Source organism: Merops nubicus, unplaced genomic scaffold (assembly GCF_000691845.1).
Source record: "Merops nubicus isolate BGI_N331 unplaced genomic scaffold, ASM69184v1 scaffold4615, whole genome shotgun sequence".
NCBI classification, from domain to species: Eukaryota; Metazoa; Chordata; class Aves; order Coraciiformes; family Meropidae; genus Merops; species Merops nubicus.
The window spans coordinates 16901-35085 of record NW_008607470.1 but is presented as its reverse complement, the minus strand read 5'-3'; the positions used below and the strand labels follow the sequence as shown (position 1 = coordinate 35085).

The 18185-nt window shown below is 38.0% G+C and overlaps 1 protein-coding gene across 1 annotated transcript in view; it reads right to left on the bottom strand.

The window, feature by feature from the left end:
* Positions 1-8116: 8116 nt before the first annotated feature.
* ARNTL2 (aryl hydrocarbon receptor nuclear translocator-like 2) overlaps positions 8117-18185 on the bottom strand; it is a 24920-nt gene continuing 14851 nt past the window's right edge. The window contains exons 9-16 of the mRNA XM_008939935.1: positions 17675-17915; positions 16738-16844; positions 16008-16158; positions 14736-14791; positions 13843-13951; positions 11592-11679; positions 9787-9895; positions 8117-8532 (exon numbers count right to left, since the gene is read on the bottom strand). Of these exons, the coding sequence (XP_008938183.1) occupies positions 8396-8532; positions 9787-9895; positions 11592-11679; positions 13843-13951; positions 14736-14791; positions 16008-16158; positions 16738-16844; positions 17675-17915 (998 nt within the window). The 3' untranslated portion in view covers positions 8117-8395. The remainder of the gene's footprint in view (positions 8533-9786; positions 9896-11591; positions 11680-13842; positions 13952-14735; positions 14792-16007; positions 16159-16737; positions 16845-17674; positions 17916-18185) is intronic.

Sequence of the window (18185 nt, the reverse complement as noted above, 5' to 3'; positions counted from 1 at the left end):
CTTGATTTGCTGTGTGCTGGTGTGGGCAAGCTGGCTTCAGGCTGGCTTCACTTACCTCCTACAACCCACGCTTATTTTTAGCCTCAGGACACTTAGATGTGTATGCGTACTTTTGTTAGGGGAGAGTGATTGATAGCGATGAAATAAATATGCAATACATACGCTCTTAAAAGATGTTTCTAAACAATGCACCAAATTGACAGCAGTGTATTTTCTGTGGCAGCAGGTGACCCCTCGGAAAGACATGGAAGGGGGTGTATGGCACAGTTAGTCACAGCCCTGAGAGACAGGATGGCAGAGAGTGACTTGATGAAACACCATCAGCAACATGGTCGTGGCTCAGGAGTCCCAGTGCTTCTCTTGGGGCTTGCCATGCCACCTCCCTGCCCGTCCAGGCCTGAGGGGCTTGCTGACCAACTGCCAGACAAAACTCCTCCAAATAAACAAAGCAAAACAAAATTTTCCTTGAAGCAAAAAAATTAATTTAAGCAATGGCTTAAAGCCCCTGAGGCCCCTCCTGACACTGAGACGGGATCCGTGAGCCAGGACAGCAGATACAGGGCTGGCCACATGGCTGAGTCTGAGGATGGTGGTAAAATGGCATCCTGGCCTGTTGAGGCATGGGGGACTGTGTTGGGGTGGTTGAGGCCTGCTGGTGCACCTGGGGCATGACATGACCCCAAAGCAGGAGATTTGGCCATGTGTGGCTGGGGCAGAAACCTTGCCAGCTAACTAGAGCAAGCTCATGGCAAAAGTGTGGCTTGGGGTACCTCTCAGCCACCTGATTCATCAGATGGTGGCAGTTTAACAAGCTCTTCCTTGACACCTCCCCTGCAGATGCCCAGGCCTAGGTCCTGCCAGCTTCTTTTCTTCAGCTGCTGGCCGATACACCCATTATCTCTGTAGAGGACCATCAGAGACCTGCTGCTATCTGGGCTGGCTGAGGCCACCCTGCTCCCCAGCCCCCCCTTTCATGGGGGTTGAAGTGCTCCTGGCTTTGAACATGGTTGAGTGAGGTTTTGGTGGGCAGCTGTTTCAGGGTCTATGGCCTACCTAAGCTCTGCCTGAGGGCACCTACCCAGGGTTGGGGGGTGGCTTTTCCCCAGGGCAATCCTGCTGCCACACTACGGATAAGGCAAAGCAAAAGGAAGCACCTTAGGCGAGGCTTTTGTCAATGTTAGAAATCATCAACAGAAGCCAGCAGCTCTGCTCTCCAGTCCTCCAGCCCAGCACCGCATATCTCCCCCGGGCTCTGTGTGCTGGAAGGACATCCTTTGGCATTACATCATGAACTCCTGTTAACAAACTCGTTATAAGAAAGTTACTGCACGGTTTTTCAAACCAAACCCACCACCTCCTGCAAACGCTTGAGGTCACTGGGAGTGTTTTAGTAATACAGGACAGAAACAGCACTGCATTCCTTATGATAAAGAGTGATGGAAAAACAACTTTAAAATCATGGGCCTTTCATGACCTCGGTTATCATTCAGCCCACAGGAGCCCTAACAGCTACGGAAGTCAGTCTGGGCTGTCAGCTACCAAAGCTGCATTAAGTATGTGGTGATATTTTTAAAATTAAATGTCTTATTTTACATATAGAAGGATATTAAGGAAAGCCATACTCCTGCTTCCCATAAAAATTATGCAGCCTATTGCTCCTTCATTAATAGGAAAACACACATCAAAGGAGAACTGGGAGGCTGACATGGGCCCCCCAGTGACTTCACCCAAAATGAGTTTCAGGCAGTTTCAAAAAATTGGTTGCATCCAACCCAAACATAGCCATGGTGTTTCCAAATAAAGGAGTATTGGAAGTGAGTTCTTGCTCAACTTAGAGTTCACATCATGACCCTCCCCTGATGTGGGTCTCAAGACTGATTTAAACTGGAATTTGCTTACAGCAGGGAATCAGCTAGCCTGAGTGTTGTGCAGGCCTTCCAGAATACTTCTGGAGTTTCATGGGGGAAATAACCTCTGTAAATAATAATTTGAACTTCCTTCATCAGTGCAGTAGTTTTGTGAAAATGGCTGAATAAGACTCTACAGCCTATTGCTATTGAGAGGACAAGAATAAAAGGAGGTAGCCTGGGATGAAATGAAGGCGGGGGGGACAAGCATAGTGTACTTCCAGAGTAAGAGTGCACCCTAGATGGATGTTCACCTTTTTTAGTGACTCAGACTCTACAGGAAAAGTTTGTACATGTGTCCCACTGTCCTTCACTGCCTGGGCCAGGGGGCAGCAGCTCCTCCAGCAGGGCAGCATAAGGACAAGGACTGAGGAGGCAAGGACAATGTCAAACCAGAAACGAATCTCAGCAAGAAGAGATGCCAAGAGACACAATTACTATCTGCAGTCATATCACCCTCGCCTTTCTCCTCCATCTCTTGTAGTTACTTGCTTTCCATTGGAATACATAAGCAGGTTCTGGAGGCAAGAACCTACAACATGGGGTTATATGGTGTCCTATAAATGTATATATATGTGTGTTATATGGTGTCCTATAAATGCAGGGCACCACAGAGTTGCGTTTCCATCTTTATGAGGTATATACTCTGATGGTGCAGAAGCAGCAAGTGCATCTCTTTGGCAGCTGAAATTTGCAGCTGCACTATGTTCAGTGAGGGTTGATATCATTTATTTGCTGGTGCCCTGCAGCATATCTGCCTATCTGCTTGAAAGTTCCCACTTCATGAAAAACAGTTCCTCCAGCTTTTTAGATAAGCTCTGTAGCTTGCAGGAGGGGGAAATGCCAAAACAGCACAGAATGATATTTAAAGCAAAGCACTACCCATCAAAGCAGGCAGATCTGGAGGGCATGTTTCTGAACCTAAGCTAGCACAAATTTTGGAATAACACTCTGCTGCATATGCACTGGTACACTCACTGGGGATTTACTTGGCTCTGTAGCCATCCATATCTGTCACTTAAATTAAAAATTTCCTATGGTGACACATTAGGCCAGATGCTGAGAACAACAGTGCCATTGCCATGATTTTGTGTGGCTATGCAAACTGGGGGACAGGCATGGTACCCACGAAGGATCCCCACCTTGAGCCACTGGGGCTCCTTGCACGTTCCTGGCCTCTACTACACACACAAGACAGTGAATCTTTTGTTCCCGTCTGCTTTCTAGTAATGGAGACCAAGATTTTGAAGAATTCCAGAGAAACTCAAATACTTTCTCTGGTCTTAGTGCTGTCTCTGTGATGGGAACATTCTGGATGACATTTTAGCAATAGCACTGCTCAGCTGAATAACTGGCAGTAAACAAGGCACTGTTGAGTCCTGACTTTGGGAATCTCACTTAACTAGAGGTGGATTATTATTTTTTTTTATAGAATGCTTTAATCCTAGATATATCTCAAAGTAGCTGATGGCAGTTATATCTGGCCATGAATAATAGATTGTCAAGGTGTCTTGGGGGCTGCAAAAGGGCACTGTCCCCTTTAAATTGCTTAAATCACTTGTTGCAGGATCCTAATTTAAGACTCTGCTTGCCATGGAATGAATGAAATGCACCTCACCCAAATGAAAGCAACAATACAATTTATTAAGATAGATGAATGGTTTAACAATGTTTAGTATATTTGTTGAACTAAAGCAAGGAATCAAAGGTTAATCAAGGTTCAGTTTGATGGCAAGGTCACTACATTATTTACTACAAAGCAAACTGACTAAAGAAAAGCAATAAGATTACAGTAGTTGTGTGAGGAAATATATGCATATACACGTATGTATATATGTACATGCACAGTAAAAATTAAGAGGATGAAGAGTCAGGTTAGGGTGATTACCATGGGGATTCAGAGTGGAAGGGGGTAAGGGTGGCCCTCTCATTAAGTTACCAGGGTTTCAGAATAGACACCCTTGCTTTCTAAACCCCTTCTCAGAGAAAAGCCTAGGTGTGGCTAAATCAAAATCTTAGACTCGGCCAACAGTTTATGACTAAAACTATCAGGGAGAAGTGGGATAGTGTAGGTCAAGGGTAATCCTCCTGTTCGATCATGAGGTTCAGAATAGACCCCCTTGCCTTCCAAACTCCCTTGGAGAATAAGGTTAAATCTACCTCCAGTCCCAGACCTGGGTCAAGGTTTTATGCCTAAGGAAATTTGGGTATTGGGACTTGGGCGTGGTGCTTAGTGCAACATTGTGCCTTTTGAGGTGATAGCAGCAATTCCAGTATATTGACACTGATACAGTAACTTACAAGCTAGCAGTGCTTAATCCATCATCATCAAGTGGTTATAATAAATACAGTGATTCACATTAGATTTGATTTAAGTTGCTAAGCAGAAGCAAATCCCACACACACACAGAGGTACATACAGGTGTAGAGGTTAACCTATAAGTAAGATGCTATCTTTCTGCAGATTAAAGGATCCTCTAAAAAATCCTGGAGATTGTGAAAACTCACATCTCCCTTTCTCAGCATGTTACAAGCAGATGGCAATTCCCTTTGTCGGTCTTTGTAGGCAGATGGTGGTTCCCTTCATTGGCTTTTCCAGTGGATGGTTAGAGTCTGGCCTGAAAGGCATCCCAGCTCAGGAGGAGATGCCAAGACTCATCTTGCTGAGATCCCAGAGAGCTCCCATGGGCCTCACTTGAGTATCAGTATTGCAAGACAACTGACTCTGGTCAGTACCAGCCCATACTTTTCCACTGTGGCCATTAATCCTGTCAGGCCAGCTTGGCTCTTCCCCAACGGCGCCGAGGTCTTTCATTGTCTCCTGTCCAGAGTATTCAGGAGCTATGGATATAGTTGGGGTGCTCACCTATTCCATCTTGCTGTCTCCATCTCTGGGTGGCACGGGGAAATTTTTTTAGTTCCAGGTGGACACATAAGGTCAGAATGTACCAGGCAACAGAATGTACTGAGCTTTCCCAGACTCCTACATCATGAAATTAAGCAGCAAAAGTTTTTTGCCGTTTGTTTGTTTGTTTGTTTGTTTGTTTTGTTTGGGTTTTTTTTATTTTATTTTATTTTGGTTTTGGGGTGTTTGTTTGTTGGTTGGTTTTTTTTTGTTTTGCAAAGCAGCCTCGGGAGAGGCTGTACCACCACACAAGGTCAGGTGCAAAACAGAGGTTAGCTACATCTGACAGAAGTGTGTAGATTCAGGTACTTCTACACACCGCCTTCTCTTTTTTTCTCTTGACATTTCAGACCTCTCTTAGTCGTAGAGATGAACATTGGTTTTTGCTCTGCACACTGCAGGCAATGTACTACAATCACCTAAGGGAACGGTTACAAGTTCAAACCCAGCAATCCCTCAGGTAAATCTGCAGTTCCCAAGCAGCCACAAAAATCTTTTCAATGAGACACTGAAGTCTCTGTAGTCTGTAATAATGTGTGGGCATAGCACATCTACAGCTGCCATTGGCACTATGCTGTGCTGCAGAATCACATCTTCTGTGCATCATTACTTAGGGTTGAATATTCAGCTTAGAGAAGACAGGTGGGCGGGCTATTGTGAAACAGGAGGTACTGTATATAGCAGCACAGCACTGCTATGGAAGTTCCGAAAACAATTCTTACATTTTCCCATCAACACTGGAACTGGTTTCCCAAATAAGCTGCTGTTTATACCAGAACTCCTCTCCCATCAAGATTTTCTTTTCTTTAACTCCTTATGTGCCTGCAGAAATAAATTAGTTGACCCTTCTCCAAGTACAACCTCAACAACGGATAAGACTTTGAAGAGCCTGTTGATACCTGCTTTATCACTTACCATACCTACCTGTGGTAAGACACTGTAAGAATTGTATCCATGTACTCTGTCTGCTTCTGATCAAACAGGCTATTTCAGGTGCAGCCTAAAGGCACTCTCCTTTCCAGGGATGCGACAAATAAGCTGCAACATCAGGGCATTTTAGTACCTAGAAAACACACCTTAGTTTGGATTACAAAGTCACCTCAACTAGGGAATATCATCTTGAGCTACCGAAATCCACATTAGTTCAGCCTCTCCATTTATATTTTTAGGGAACAAGCTCGGGATTAGGAATGCTTCACATTTGAATTCAGTATTAGGTAGAATTGTCAGACTGACAGCAGTGCACCAAAATAACATTTTATTGATCCAGTTTAACCACATCCTCTGATAACCTGCACCTTTCCAAGGAAAAAAAAAACTGTCCATATCTTACTAGAATTGTTATATGAACAGAAATAAGCACATACTGTCTCAACTGTATTACAAAGTATGTATTAGTTTCAACATAAATATTTTTCTTTCTTGTAACACTCTTTTAAACCAGAAAAATTCACAAATAGTAAAGGGAGAATCTAATAAACTGAGAGCCACAGTATTGATCAATGACAGCAAAGGTTACATTTTGTTTTATTTTTTAATGAAATCCAAAAGGAATCAAAAGATAGTAGTTTGATTCCACACAGGTATATAAATCCTGTGAAAGAATTAATATGCTCCTCCAGTATCAACATCTGCACCATTTTCAAACTAATGCAGTTAAAAAAGGAAGCATGTTGCAGAAAGTCTGTATGATTTTCAGTTATTTATTTACCTATTTGTTTTAGCTACAGTATTTGTTTTACTTAGAATTTATTTCTAGAATAAAATAGAAAATAAAAAATACATATTACAATGGCAAAAAAATGGAAATTCTCAAATTTCATTTATACAAATAGACTTCTATCAATCCTTAGAAAGTACCTGTTTATTTTTTTCCACTTTGCTCCACAATATAGCCCCAAATTCATTTTCTGTGAAGAAACAGGAAAGTTTATTCTAATAAAGCTAGAGAATAGATAATTTTGGCCCCATGTATTTAAAAAAAAAAAAAAAAGTTGAATGCAGGAAATCACATGCAAGTTAAATGCAAACAAATTTATAGACTTAAAAAAAAAAATTAAAAAATCGTTCCAACAAGCCGTTCTAGAAAACCAGTACAAGATGTCACAAAAAAATTTAATAATTTGCAAAATGATTCATATCTGTAAGATATAAAGCTGTTCTGTCAAAGCACAGGAAGTCAGTGCACAATGAAGTGACATATTCACTTGGGAAAGGGCAGTTACCAGAGAACAGAAGTGTGACACCTAGTGCATGCCATATTCATTTGATCAGACACAGATTGCCTATTGCTCACCTTCAGTGGTAAAACAAATGCAATAGTCCTGATGGTTTTAACCATATAGTGCCTGCAAAAAGGCTGCAAACTTATCAACTATCTTCAAATGCTTTCATTACCCAAATTAAATAAAAAGAAAAGTTATGCTTTTATGATATATAATAAATATAAAAATTTGTCTAAACCTTTAATACCGGAGATAAAGAGATCCACCTTATATATTAATGTTATAGTGTTCTAATACAACCTGTTAAGTGCCACGTTCTTGAGTGATCTGCTGTAACTGTGATACAATTCCTGCAAAAGCTGTCCCCCAAAAGAGGATTGGTCTATATAGCATTTACTTACAGACAGCTCTATATTACACATATTGTAAAAAGTCACAGACACGAGCAATAGAAAAATCACCCTAATCTCTCAAAAAAATATGGAAACTATAAAAAGATACTATAGAATTTTAGGATTTTTGTACTAACAGACAGTGCTAGCCTCACTTTGAAACAAAGAATCTATCCAAACTTCTCTAGTGATAAGAACAAGGTGCTTTATTAGAGTTACAGCATTACTTTTCTCAGATTCTATGCACTGCCCTTCTAGTAAGACATTACAAATAATAAAAAATAGTAAAAGATTTTGTTGCTCTTTTCTTACACCATTATCATGTTTGAGTACTGAGGAAGTGACTATTTTTCTCAGAAAATGATCTTCTGATTGTTCTGGTGATCTAATTCAAATCCTTTCTACCCAGAACTGTGTGCTTTATTTTCACTTTGTACTACAAAAATTGCACTTTTGAAAAGGGCAAGGAATCACAATACCTTATTTTACAACTGTAGTGTGTGCAAATCATAATTTCAATAAAATTTAATAGTTACAAATATCCTTAAGCTGTGTAAGTACAGTAGATTCTACAGAAATGAATACAGATAATCAATATTCTACCATTTGAAACAATAACAATAAATAAAAGTCTAAGCATTAAAACTAAGAAAAAATACTCTGGTACATTGCACAGTACCTTTTAGTTAAAGCTTCTTAGCAAAAATATAGTAGTGTGTTTTAAGCATTCCAGTTACAGATGGTTCAGTATTAAAATTTCAAGGTTTCCCCATCATGAAAAAAAATATTGCATCTTTCCTTAGGTGCAGCAGGAACTCTCTCTGAACAAGGCTTCAGTCTTTAGAAATCTATAGACAGTAACTATGAATTCAAATGAAACATTACAAAATTATAATACAGTACTGAGGATGTACGGTTGTTGTGCATTATGGATTTTACATTCCTTCTTATTTTGAAAAAGCAAAACTAGAGAGCCCATTGTATATCACTGAGTTCAGCTGGATCTCCAAGTCCTCCATCAGCCTCCAAGTAATTCATAAGAGCCGTCATAGCAGTGTCATCATTTTCACATATTGCATCAAAATCCAGCTGGGAACTACCACCTATAAAATTATTGAAACATTAAAGTAAGCAGTACAGAGGATGAACAATAAGGTATCTTTCAAAACAAGTTTGTTTTGAAACAGCACCATCATTTCAAGTCGAGGCAAATGTTTAAGAAATAAAAATCAATCAATAGAAATAATGGCTGTCCACAGACAGTTATAAAGACATGTAGCTTGATTTAAGAAGAAAACTTAAGTCTTACCAACCCATTGGCTCCAATGGCTCATTTATGAAACTTCTATCCATGTAGTGAAGTTTGTGTCACTGAAGTAGAAAACTGCTTTCTACTTTATGTCACTTGAGTGGGAAACATGATCACGGACCTGAACTGTCATCGGATGTACTATGCTACATGAACTCCTGAAACCCTACGAGTTACTACATGTTAGCTCTAGAAACCAACACTACACCCTTGCCTTTAATGACAGAGGGTAAAATGCTTGAGCTCAAGTATCAATGAAAAATGCTTCCTTGCCTATTTTGGATAAACGTTGTTGGTTTTGTATTTTTTTTTTTATTCAAACCCTTATTTGAAGATTTTTTTTAAAATATAAAAAGCTAAACTGGAAGAAAACTATAGGTTACAAATAAAGCTTTAGTAACAAAAATAAAAGATGGAGATGAAAAAGTTTCTAAGAGCTGAAATACACGATAAGTATAAACATTACTTTTATAGCACTTCACTTTTTATGTTGAAAATAATACAACTGCATTCTCCTATTACAGAGGCAGGGAATCCTATATCCAGACAAACTGCTGCCTTTGTGCACGCTGGAACAAGGAGAAAGAAAACAAAACAACACACCCTTCCTGAAATATTTTGAGCAGCCGTTTGTATTGACTATTTATAGTTTCCTATTAAGAAAGAGATGAAGTGCTGAAAGGACAATAGTTCACAGATTACAACAAGTTCCCTCACTGAAACATTCTTCCTTACCCATGTGTCTTTTCTGGAGAGTGAACTAGTAAGTACCTAATTAAAACTGTGGTATGCGAGAACACAATGATGAACTATTGTTACAGGGTGTTATTTTTGTCATGAGACTCAATCACTGATCAAATTTTTCTGTTTGCCTTCCAGTGCTAACACAGTGATAACAACACTTTTAGGAGTCCTCTCATCTTCAGGCAGACAAATCTCTTTACAACTTATACATGGTTGTAAAGTGGCGCACTCAAAAATTACACCTTTTATCAGAAATGTCTTTCCCTGCAACCCCCAAAATACCCACAAGAGAAATGAATCTTACTGAGGAGAGGTTCATTACTGGGAAATGGAATAGCACCCTGATTTTGTTCTGAAGTCTCCAAAACTCCTGTTTCCGAAGAACATAACTGTATCAACTCTTTATTTGGCACCTGAAAAAACAGAAGTAGTAAAAGAACTTAAACAGAATTTCTGACAGAATTAAACCCTAAACTTATTCGCAATGATTGCGGTACAGAAACATAATAGATTGCTGTAAAAGTATTAAGAACTAAATAGAGAAAAAGCATCAACAGGCAGACCTACTGCATTTTTAAATAATTTTTTTTTTTTTTTTTAGAAGTACACATAGCACTGGACTTGGCTTAAATAAAAGATGTTACTTACACATCTGTCAAAGGTACTTCACAGTGACAACATTTGCTTTATTGAGGATCTAATTCAATGTTCAGCAAATAAATTCAGCACAACAAACTGTAGTGGCATATACTTTTCATGTCTAGTACCATAAACTACAAATTCTCAGTGACATCAAGTTTGCCAATGTCAACACATTGTAGCTAAAAGATAACAAAAAGACCTTCATACCCACCACGTTTTATATGCATTAAACTATATGAATTATAAACTTGGATCTTTTCTATTATTTTGCATCTTGTTACCAACAGAATAAAAATCTAAGCAGTTTTAAATTATTTTTTGCACTTCAGAAAAACAAGGCTAGCAACAAAAGAGATGGAAATCACCCTAACCCAAATACACCTCATTTGTTTCCTCTAACACATACATGCAATTTAGCAGGAGAGATTTCTTGGGTTGCCTGACTTGTGTATAGCCTAATAGGAAATTAATGATTTTAGCAACAAACGGGATACCAAAGCACAGAATAAAGAAAAACCTTCAATTTATACAATTAAGTTATCCTTATGATGAGATGGTGCATGATTTAGAAAGTTCAGTATATGTAAGTTGACCATCTCTTAGGGAGAAAGACCTGTGGTAAGGCAAGGGAGAACCGATAACAAAAAAGGGAGGAAGCCAGAACAATCCCTTGTCCAGTATAGTATTGTTAGGAATTGAAAACTGCAATGGGAAGATAAAATGTCTTTACATTGAAAGAAATACACATTCAAAGAAGTACTGATGGAGAAGTAAATGTTTGTTCATAGAGTACACCATATACAACATACAATATATTTAGGGAAAAAATGTTAATTATTCCATAGCTGTGGTTAATAACTATGATATCTACAAGTTTATGGTGCTACCAGCACTACTTGATTACTAAGACAGCATATTCTATCAACTTTTAGAAGACTACTGAAATATCTTTGAAGTAAAAATATTAAATGTTTCAAAACTGAGAACATACAGCATAAATTTTTAAAAGGGTCATCAAGAACATTAAGATTAAAAGTATAAGCGAGGGAAAACAAGATCTGATACTCTATTTAGGTTGTCACACTTAACAGGCAGAAACACTTTTAATCTGTCATGGTTATTCAGCAGAAGTTTCAATGCAATTCCAAATCTAGAAGAGTCCTCATCACACGAATCACTTTAACATATCTGTAGAGCTTCACCTAACAAATGAGTGGAGACTGCAGCCCTCTCAGCCTCAGGAACAGCCCCTTACAGCTTGTACTGATGCCCCTGTAAATGAGGTTGGAATTTCTGCTACTCTTACATCTCTTAAAATACTTTCATAGCTGCCAGGTAGTTGGCAATACCTTACACATTCTCTCACAAAAAAACACAAGTATGGGTAACATGGTTCCAACAGAGGCTTTGAGCTATAGGACATTAACCTTTTACTTTCCAGATATTTACAGACAGTGACATACTCACATTGCTGCAGTTTACAGTTAAAGCTGGAGAAGATGACTTCCTCAAGAGACATGATGGACTTAACTCTCCAGACGGTGAAGAATGCAACCTAAAATCATATGTTTAGTTGATTTACCAAGTCATATTCATCAGAATCTGAAAAATAGCCTGTGTGTTGCAGAACCCACAAGACCTCCCCTGTGACAAAGCATGAGACAGCTAATCTGAGAAAATATTCTCTTAAATCCTCCTGCTCCAAGTTTTGATAACACAAAAAAGCAAAAGAGATCAATAAAGGCCATGGGTCATAACTACTTGAGAACTTTTAATTTTCTGTTGAATCACCAGCACTGACAGACCAAACATATTATTATTTTATTGTATCTGTCTTTCCATATTTTCATAAAATTCCAACTAAAAGTAAAGACCACTTCTTCGTACAAAAGGTAGGAGTACAGCCCTCCAGAAAAATATCTGGGAGGTCTGGTTGATGGGAAGCTCAATGCAAGTAAGCAATGTGCTCTGGTGGCCAAAAGGGAAAACAGTATCCAGGGGTACACTGAGCACAGTGTAGCTAACCAGCCAAAGAAGCGATTTAAGACTCTGTATTGGTGTGGTCTCACCTCGAGTACTGTGTGCAGTTTGGGGCTCCACAATATAAGAAGGCTATTAAAGTATTAGAATGTGTCCAAAGGAGAGCAACAAAGGTAGTGAAAGGACTAGAGGGCATGACTTCTGGGAGGCTGACGATACTAGGTTTGTTCAGCTTAGAGAAGAGGTGCATGAGAGGTGACCTCATTGTTGTTTACAGTTTCCTTATAAAGGAGGGTGGAGAGGGAAGTGTTGATGTCTTCTCTCCAGTGTTTGGTGGTAGGATGTGGGGAATGGCTTGAAGCTATATCAGGGGAAGACATTAGGAAAAACATCTTCACTGAGAAGACAGCCAAGCACTGGAACAAGCTCCCCAGCGATCATGACCCCAAGCCTGTCAGTATTCAAGAAATGCTTGGAGAACGCATGTAGATGTATGGTTTAACTTTTAGGTTGCCCCATGTAGAGTCAGAAATTGGGCTATATGATCCTCATGGGTCCCTTCCAGCCAAGGATATTCTATGATATAAAACTATTCCTTATACCTTTACCATTGTTTCCAGAACTGGTATACTTCTTCACAGGAGATTTAATATCACTACTCTGTCAGATCCAGTTGCAAAAGTGCCAGTGGAAAGAACCACATGGGACCTTGGAAAACTGCTCTGCAGACATCAAAAAATTCTTGGTATTCCTTTACCTGAACCTGAAGTATAAGATCTAAAGTTTCAAGGATGATTTCATTATCCAAAGCTAATAGTTAGGTGACTTGTCCTGTGCTGATGACATGATAGTACCATTATCCTACATCTCACCTTAACAAAAATGGTTGGACTTTCTGAGGAAGCCTCAATTCCTGAAAAGTTGTGACTGAAAACAAACTTTTGCTGTGCGTGTGCAAGCTGAAGTCCTGGAATTAGGGGGCTCAGGGACTTTGTTCAAAATGCTGTTAAATGAATGAATGTTGATATAATGGTAACTGACAGAGTAATACCCTCTCCCTCTATAAGCAAGGCAGGCACTGCTGTGGGTGCACAACACAAGAAATACCGAAGAATATCTTCACATTAAAATTGTTTCTTCCTTCCAAATCCTCAGCTATGCTGTGTGCCTGCTAAAAATATATAGTTTTAGAAGGGTCAATCTTTAAATCACAATTTGAATCTTGTATGAACTCCCATTCGGAATAATACAGTGAACTACTTTTAATCTATAGCTGGGTACTGGGAGGAAATTGCGCTATCCCTTTAGTCTACATTCAGGAGAGTCAGGAAAGGGACAATACAAGCTATGAAAGTGCTCCACTGGGGACTGTTTCAAGGAAAGTGTTCCTAGCAGAGCAACGCTATCAGAAAAACACAGACACTGCTCACAGACAGCTGATTTTCCATTTCCAAATGGTTTATCTACCAATTTCAAAATCACATGAAGAAGCTGCATCACAGTAACACTTCTGAAGTCGTAGTTAAATAATATTTTCAGGAACAAAAGAAACTGCATGCCCAGAACAAAACTATTTATCAACACTAGTGGAGTGTTCTGTCATGCCACTGCTCAACCTAAAAATATTTTGTACATACAACACACTAAAAATGAAACTTGAACAACCACCAGATAATCATGTATATCTCTTCTCTATCTTTACTTAAAAGCCTATTGTATGAGGTCAAGCATTCATTACCTTTGCAATTCTAATATTTCATTTGCAATTTCAGTTCCTATACTTCCAGCACCAAGAACTGTTCCAGAGGACATTCCAGGTACACTTACTAAAGACTGTTTCACAGCATCTACAGTTAAAAAAAAAAATAAAATAAATTTGCAGCAATTTCATTGCACAGCAAGGAAAAAAAATCACCTCAAGGATTCATTTTAAAGTAGGTTTTTTACTATATCTCTTATTTTCAGAAATTAAATTCTCTCAAGCACTAACTCACAGGGGAGCATATTCTAAATCCTATTTGAAATTAAAATGTAAATGAATCATATATTTGTGAAAATTGCTGATCTCCAGTAGTAAAATTAACTTTAATCACTACCACCTCCAGCCTCTCCCACAGACAATATGACACATGAGGAAAAAAAACCCTGTATGTTTCACATACTGAAATCAGTATTAAAAAGAACAAATTCAAAAGCAAAACTTAAAAAAATCTTATAGCAAGATAATAAAACAGCATGCAGAAGTAGGAATCCATACAGAGCAGTAAAATATGTATCGATATTAGTATCACCCTATATTCTATAGGTAAACTCCGAGTATAGTTGCATTTCTTTTTATAGTTTTCCTGGTTTTCTGAAGAGTCTGTGACAGAAGCACAATATCCTATCAATCAGAATCCTAGCTAGAAGGAACAAAATATGCTATAAGCCCTTGTATATCACAGTTATGTGAACAATATGAATTAGTATGCTGTAACTAGAAATTGTCACCAGAATTAGCTTTAAAAAAAAAAAATTAATCCCTTCTTGTACAACAACCTAGAATAAAAAAGTTCCTGGATTGAACAAAGCTAAAATTGTAATGATTGATCAGGAGAGGCACCTGTGACAACTGTAAGAAACAACACTTGCCTTCTGCAGGCTGCGAACTGTAGAGGACCTGTTCTTCAGCTGACTCATTATGACCTCTGAGATATAAATAAATTAAAAACCAAACAAACATACATCAGCACATTTTTCAAAGGCAAAACCCATCATATCTGTTTGACTTTTACAATACTTTACACAGACTGAAAGCTAACATCCTCAAACTAATGAAAAAATGTTATTCCTCACATTTCAACGTTCAATCCTTTGTACTGTTTCTGAAGCACTGGGTGAAATATTTGTTTCCACTTATTCTCCAAATAAAGAAGAAAGGCCAAAAGAGTTGTTCTCTTGTCATGGAATACAGACAAGGCTGCCATTTTTACTCGTAGGAGGGAGACCAGTTAACCAGAAACAACTGTTACAAGGACAGGTCAGTGGCTAACTTCTGTCAGCAGCTGCTGCTTACCTGCCCTACTCTAGATAGCTGCAGATGCTCCCAAGGCAGGAAAAAGTGGCCTTTGTTACTGGGCAGCAACAACTGCTGCCCAACTGCTCTTCTCCACCTTCTTGAGGAAAAAGAACATAGGCAAAATAGGTGGATGATGTTGATTTAAGACATGAATCAGCTACAGAATGGGTAAAAGGCCCCCTTGACAACTTGCTTTAAGGGAATTCAAATCCCCTCTGTCTTCCTCACAAAAACTCAGTTATTGGCAAAGATACTTAGTATCATCAGAACAACGCAAATTATAGCTCCATTGCAAGGCACAGAGAACGAAAAAGAAGAACCAAAAATTAAAAAAAAAAAAAAAGTCTACATACACATTTACTGTCTCCCAGACTCTTCCCTTGCAATCCACTTTGAGAACATATTTTTGTCCTGCCTTCCATTTCTACAATCTATCAACTGTGCTTCTCCACATTCTGGCAGATGGTAAGTAGGGTAGCACTTAAAATTAGGTCAACTGAGACATGGAGTATTGTAAAGGTCAGAAGGAAAACCAGAATTAAATTCAGATTTCCATTTATTCTTATCTACTTTTTAAGAAAAGATCCTTTCTTCCTTTAATAAGAAACTCTTTCATCTCTTTTTTCCTATTGGGAAATAGAGTTTTCAGAGTCAAATCCACAAATTAATCCTGAAATAAAAGTAATGGTAAATGCAAAAAAAAATATTTTTGCAGGTTACTCAATCACTTTTTGTGCAGTACTGATATATTCTAGTCTTGTTCTGCTACTTAACAGGTTTCCCTCTGTTAATGCTAACTGTAATAAAGACAAAAAATAGCATGGGGATTCATATTAATTACTTACAATATCACAGTGTTGTTTGATACAATGTACTCCAGCTCTTTGGTCCATGGATTCATGAAACTAAACCACTGACTCTTTAAAGTAATAAAAGTTCCATCTTTTGCTCTAAATTTGTAGGAATTTGTAAATACTTTTTCTTTATTCTGCAACACTAAATAAGAAAGGAAAGTTGTAATCACCATATTTATACTTAGAAAGATGAAGTTAAACACAATCTGTTTTATAGAATTATAAAACCAAAATATGGTTTTGTATGGCCAGGAATGCAAATAAAATGCCAGAACAACTGACAGGACAGGACCTGTACTAAAATCAAACTATAATTTCAGCAATGATATTAATCTTTAATTAAAGCCCAAGTAATAAGTTTCTTCAAGCCACTAGTAGGGAGACTCCTGACTTGGTAAACTTTGATAATAGGCGTCTTTAACCATATGCTAGGGCACATTTGCTCTTCAGGATTCCTTCCTCATTCTTATAAAGAATTGAAGGAGAGGGCTGAAAGAAGCATTAACATCATGTCTTTATACCTCACAAAGATCAAAGACAACAGAACCTTCTCCCTGCTTTTACTACAAGTTTTATGCAGGCATGCCTTAATGCAGATGTAGAAAAGGACAATGCTAAGATTGTTTAGTTTTATCAATTCTCAGATTCTGATTTTTTTATTTGTAGTGTTTTCACACAGCAGTTACATGTAAGTAGTCTGGGAATACCAATTATTTTGTACCTTCTTTATGTTTTTCAGCTAGATGATTGTGATCATCTTGATGGCAGTACTCATAACACGAAGTTCCTAGAAGCTCTTGTGGCAGATAACCTAAAATTGCTGTTGCACTGTTAGAAATAAAAACATGAACTACAGCAGTTTCAAACAATTGCAAAGCTTGTGTTCTTCAGTACCAGATAAAGCAGAAAATGAAAGCACTTAACAAAACAGACACTTGTGTTCATGCAAACGTGTACACAAAATACAAAAAAATTATCATTAGCTCTTCCTATTAGTCAGTTAGGGTACTGATCACACATTAGGAGTCATTAAAAAGCTGAGTAGTTGAATTTTGCTGTGGCACTTTAAGGAATAGTTTTAAGTTTACATTTTAGATGAAAGACAAGAAAGAAATAAAATGCTTTCAGCGACAACAATGAAATTCAAAATGCAAAGTGGAGACTGTCTGTGCAACAAACGTTTTAGAAAGTTCAGAAGACAGGAACATAGCCTTCACTTCTAATGAAATAACTTAGTACCTCATTTAGATAAAATATATTTGTTCCAAATAGTAAGATTTTAAGAAGTAATAATTTTTTATGAAGTGTTTACTACTTAAGTCATATGCATTGCTATGAAGCTCTAACTTGAGATTTTTCTTTTGAATAGACAAATACCTGAGTGCATTTTACAACATACTTTAATCATGCTAGCTCAACTTTTCCTATAGGGCAATAAAACATAATGTACAAAAGCAAGTGCATGTGTGACAAAAAAAAAACCAAAGGCTTACAGATTCTCATAGATAGATACTCAGATTCAGAAAGAACTGCTTCCTGTGTACAGCACCTCAAAATTCTATCCTGCTTGAGAAACTACAGTTCTGACAGAAAGTAATAGAAAATTTAACTAATGGTGTCATTTTCATTTTTTCTTCATTAAGGAACAAAACGCTTACCGCTGATCTACATAAACAAATTTTCCATCCATGGCAAATCGTGTAACAAATTCTGTTGCTTTCACTTTTATCTCTCCACTCTTTTGTGGAACAATATAAGGATGTAACCTCCCAATTGCAACAAGACAGTTAAAGTTACTACTGTCCTTCTCTACATCATTTTCCTCTTCTACTCCCACCTCATTAGGAGGCCAGTTCTTCAAATACCCAGTACAGTGAATGGTACAGTATTTTCTGTGATCTAATAAAAAGAAATGAAATAAGAAGCAGTTATGTTTCAAAAAGTAAACTGAATTATTTTGGTTTTTTACTCCATCCACCACGAGACGAGCTGTATTTTATGCATACCTACAACTGTACAAGGTTCAGATAATTTTACAGTGGTTTTAAATTAATTTTGTACTACTTAAATTTTGGCTTACCTGAGGAGAGCGCTTCTAACCCTATGTAAGGTTTGGGAAGATAAATTATAGGTGTTGGTAGTTCAAATACAGTCTTGTAGGGGAAAAAA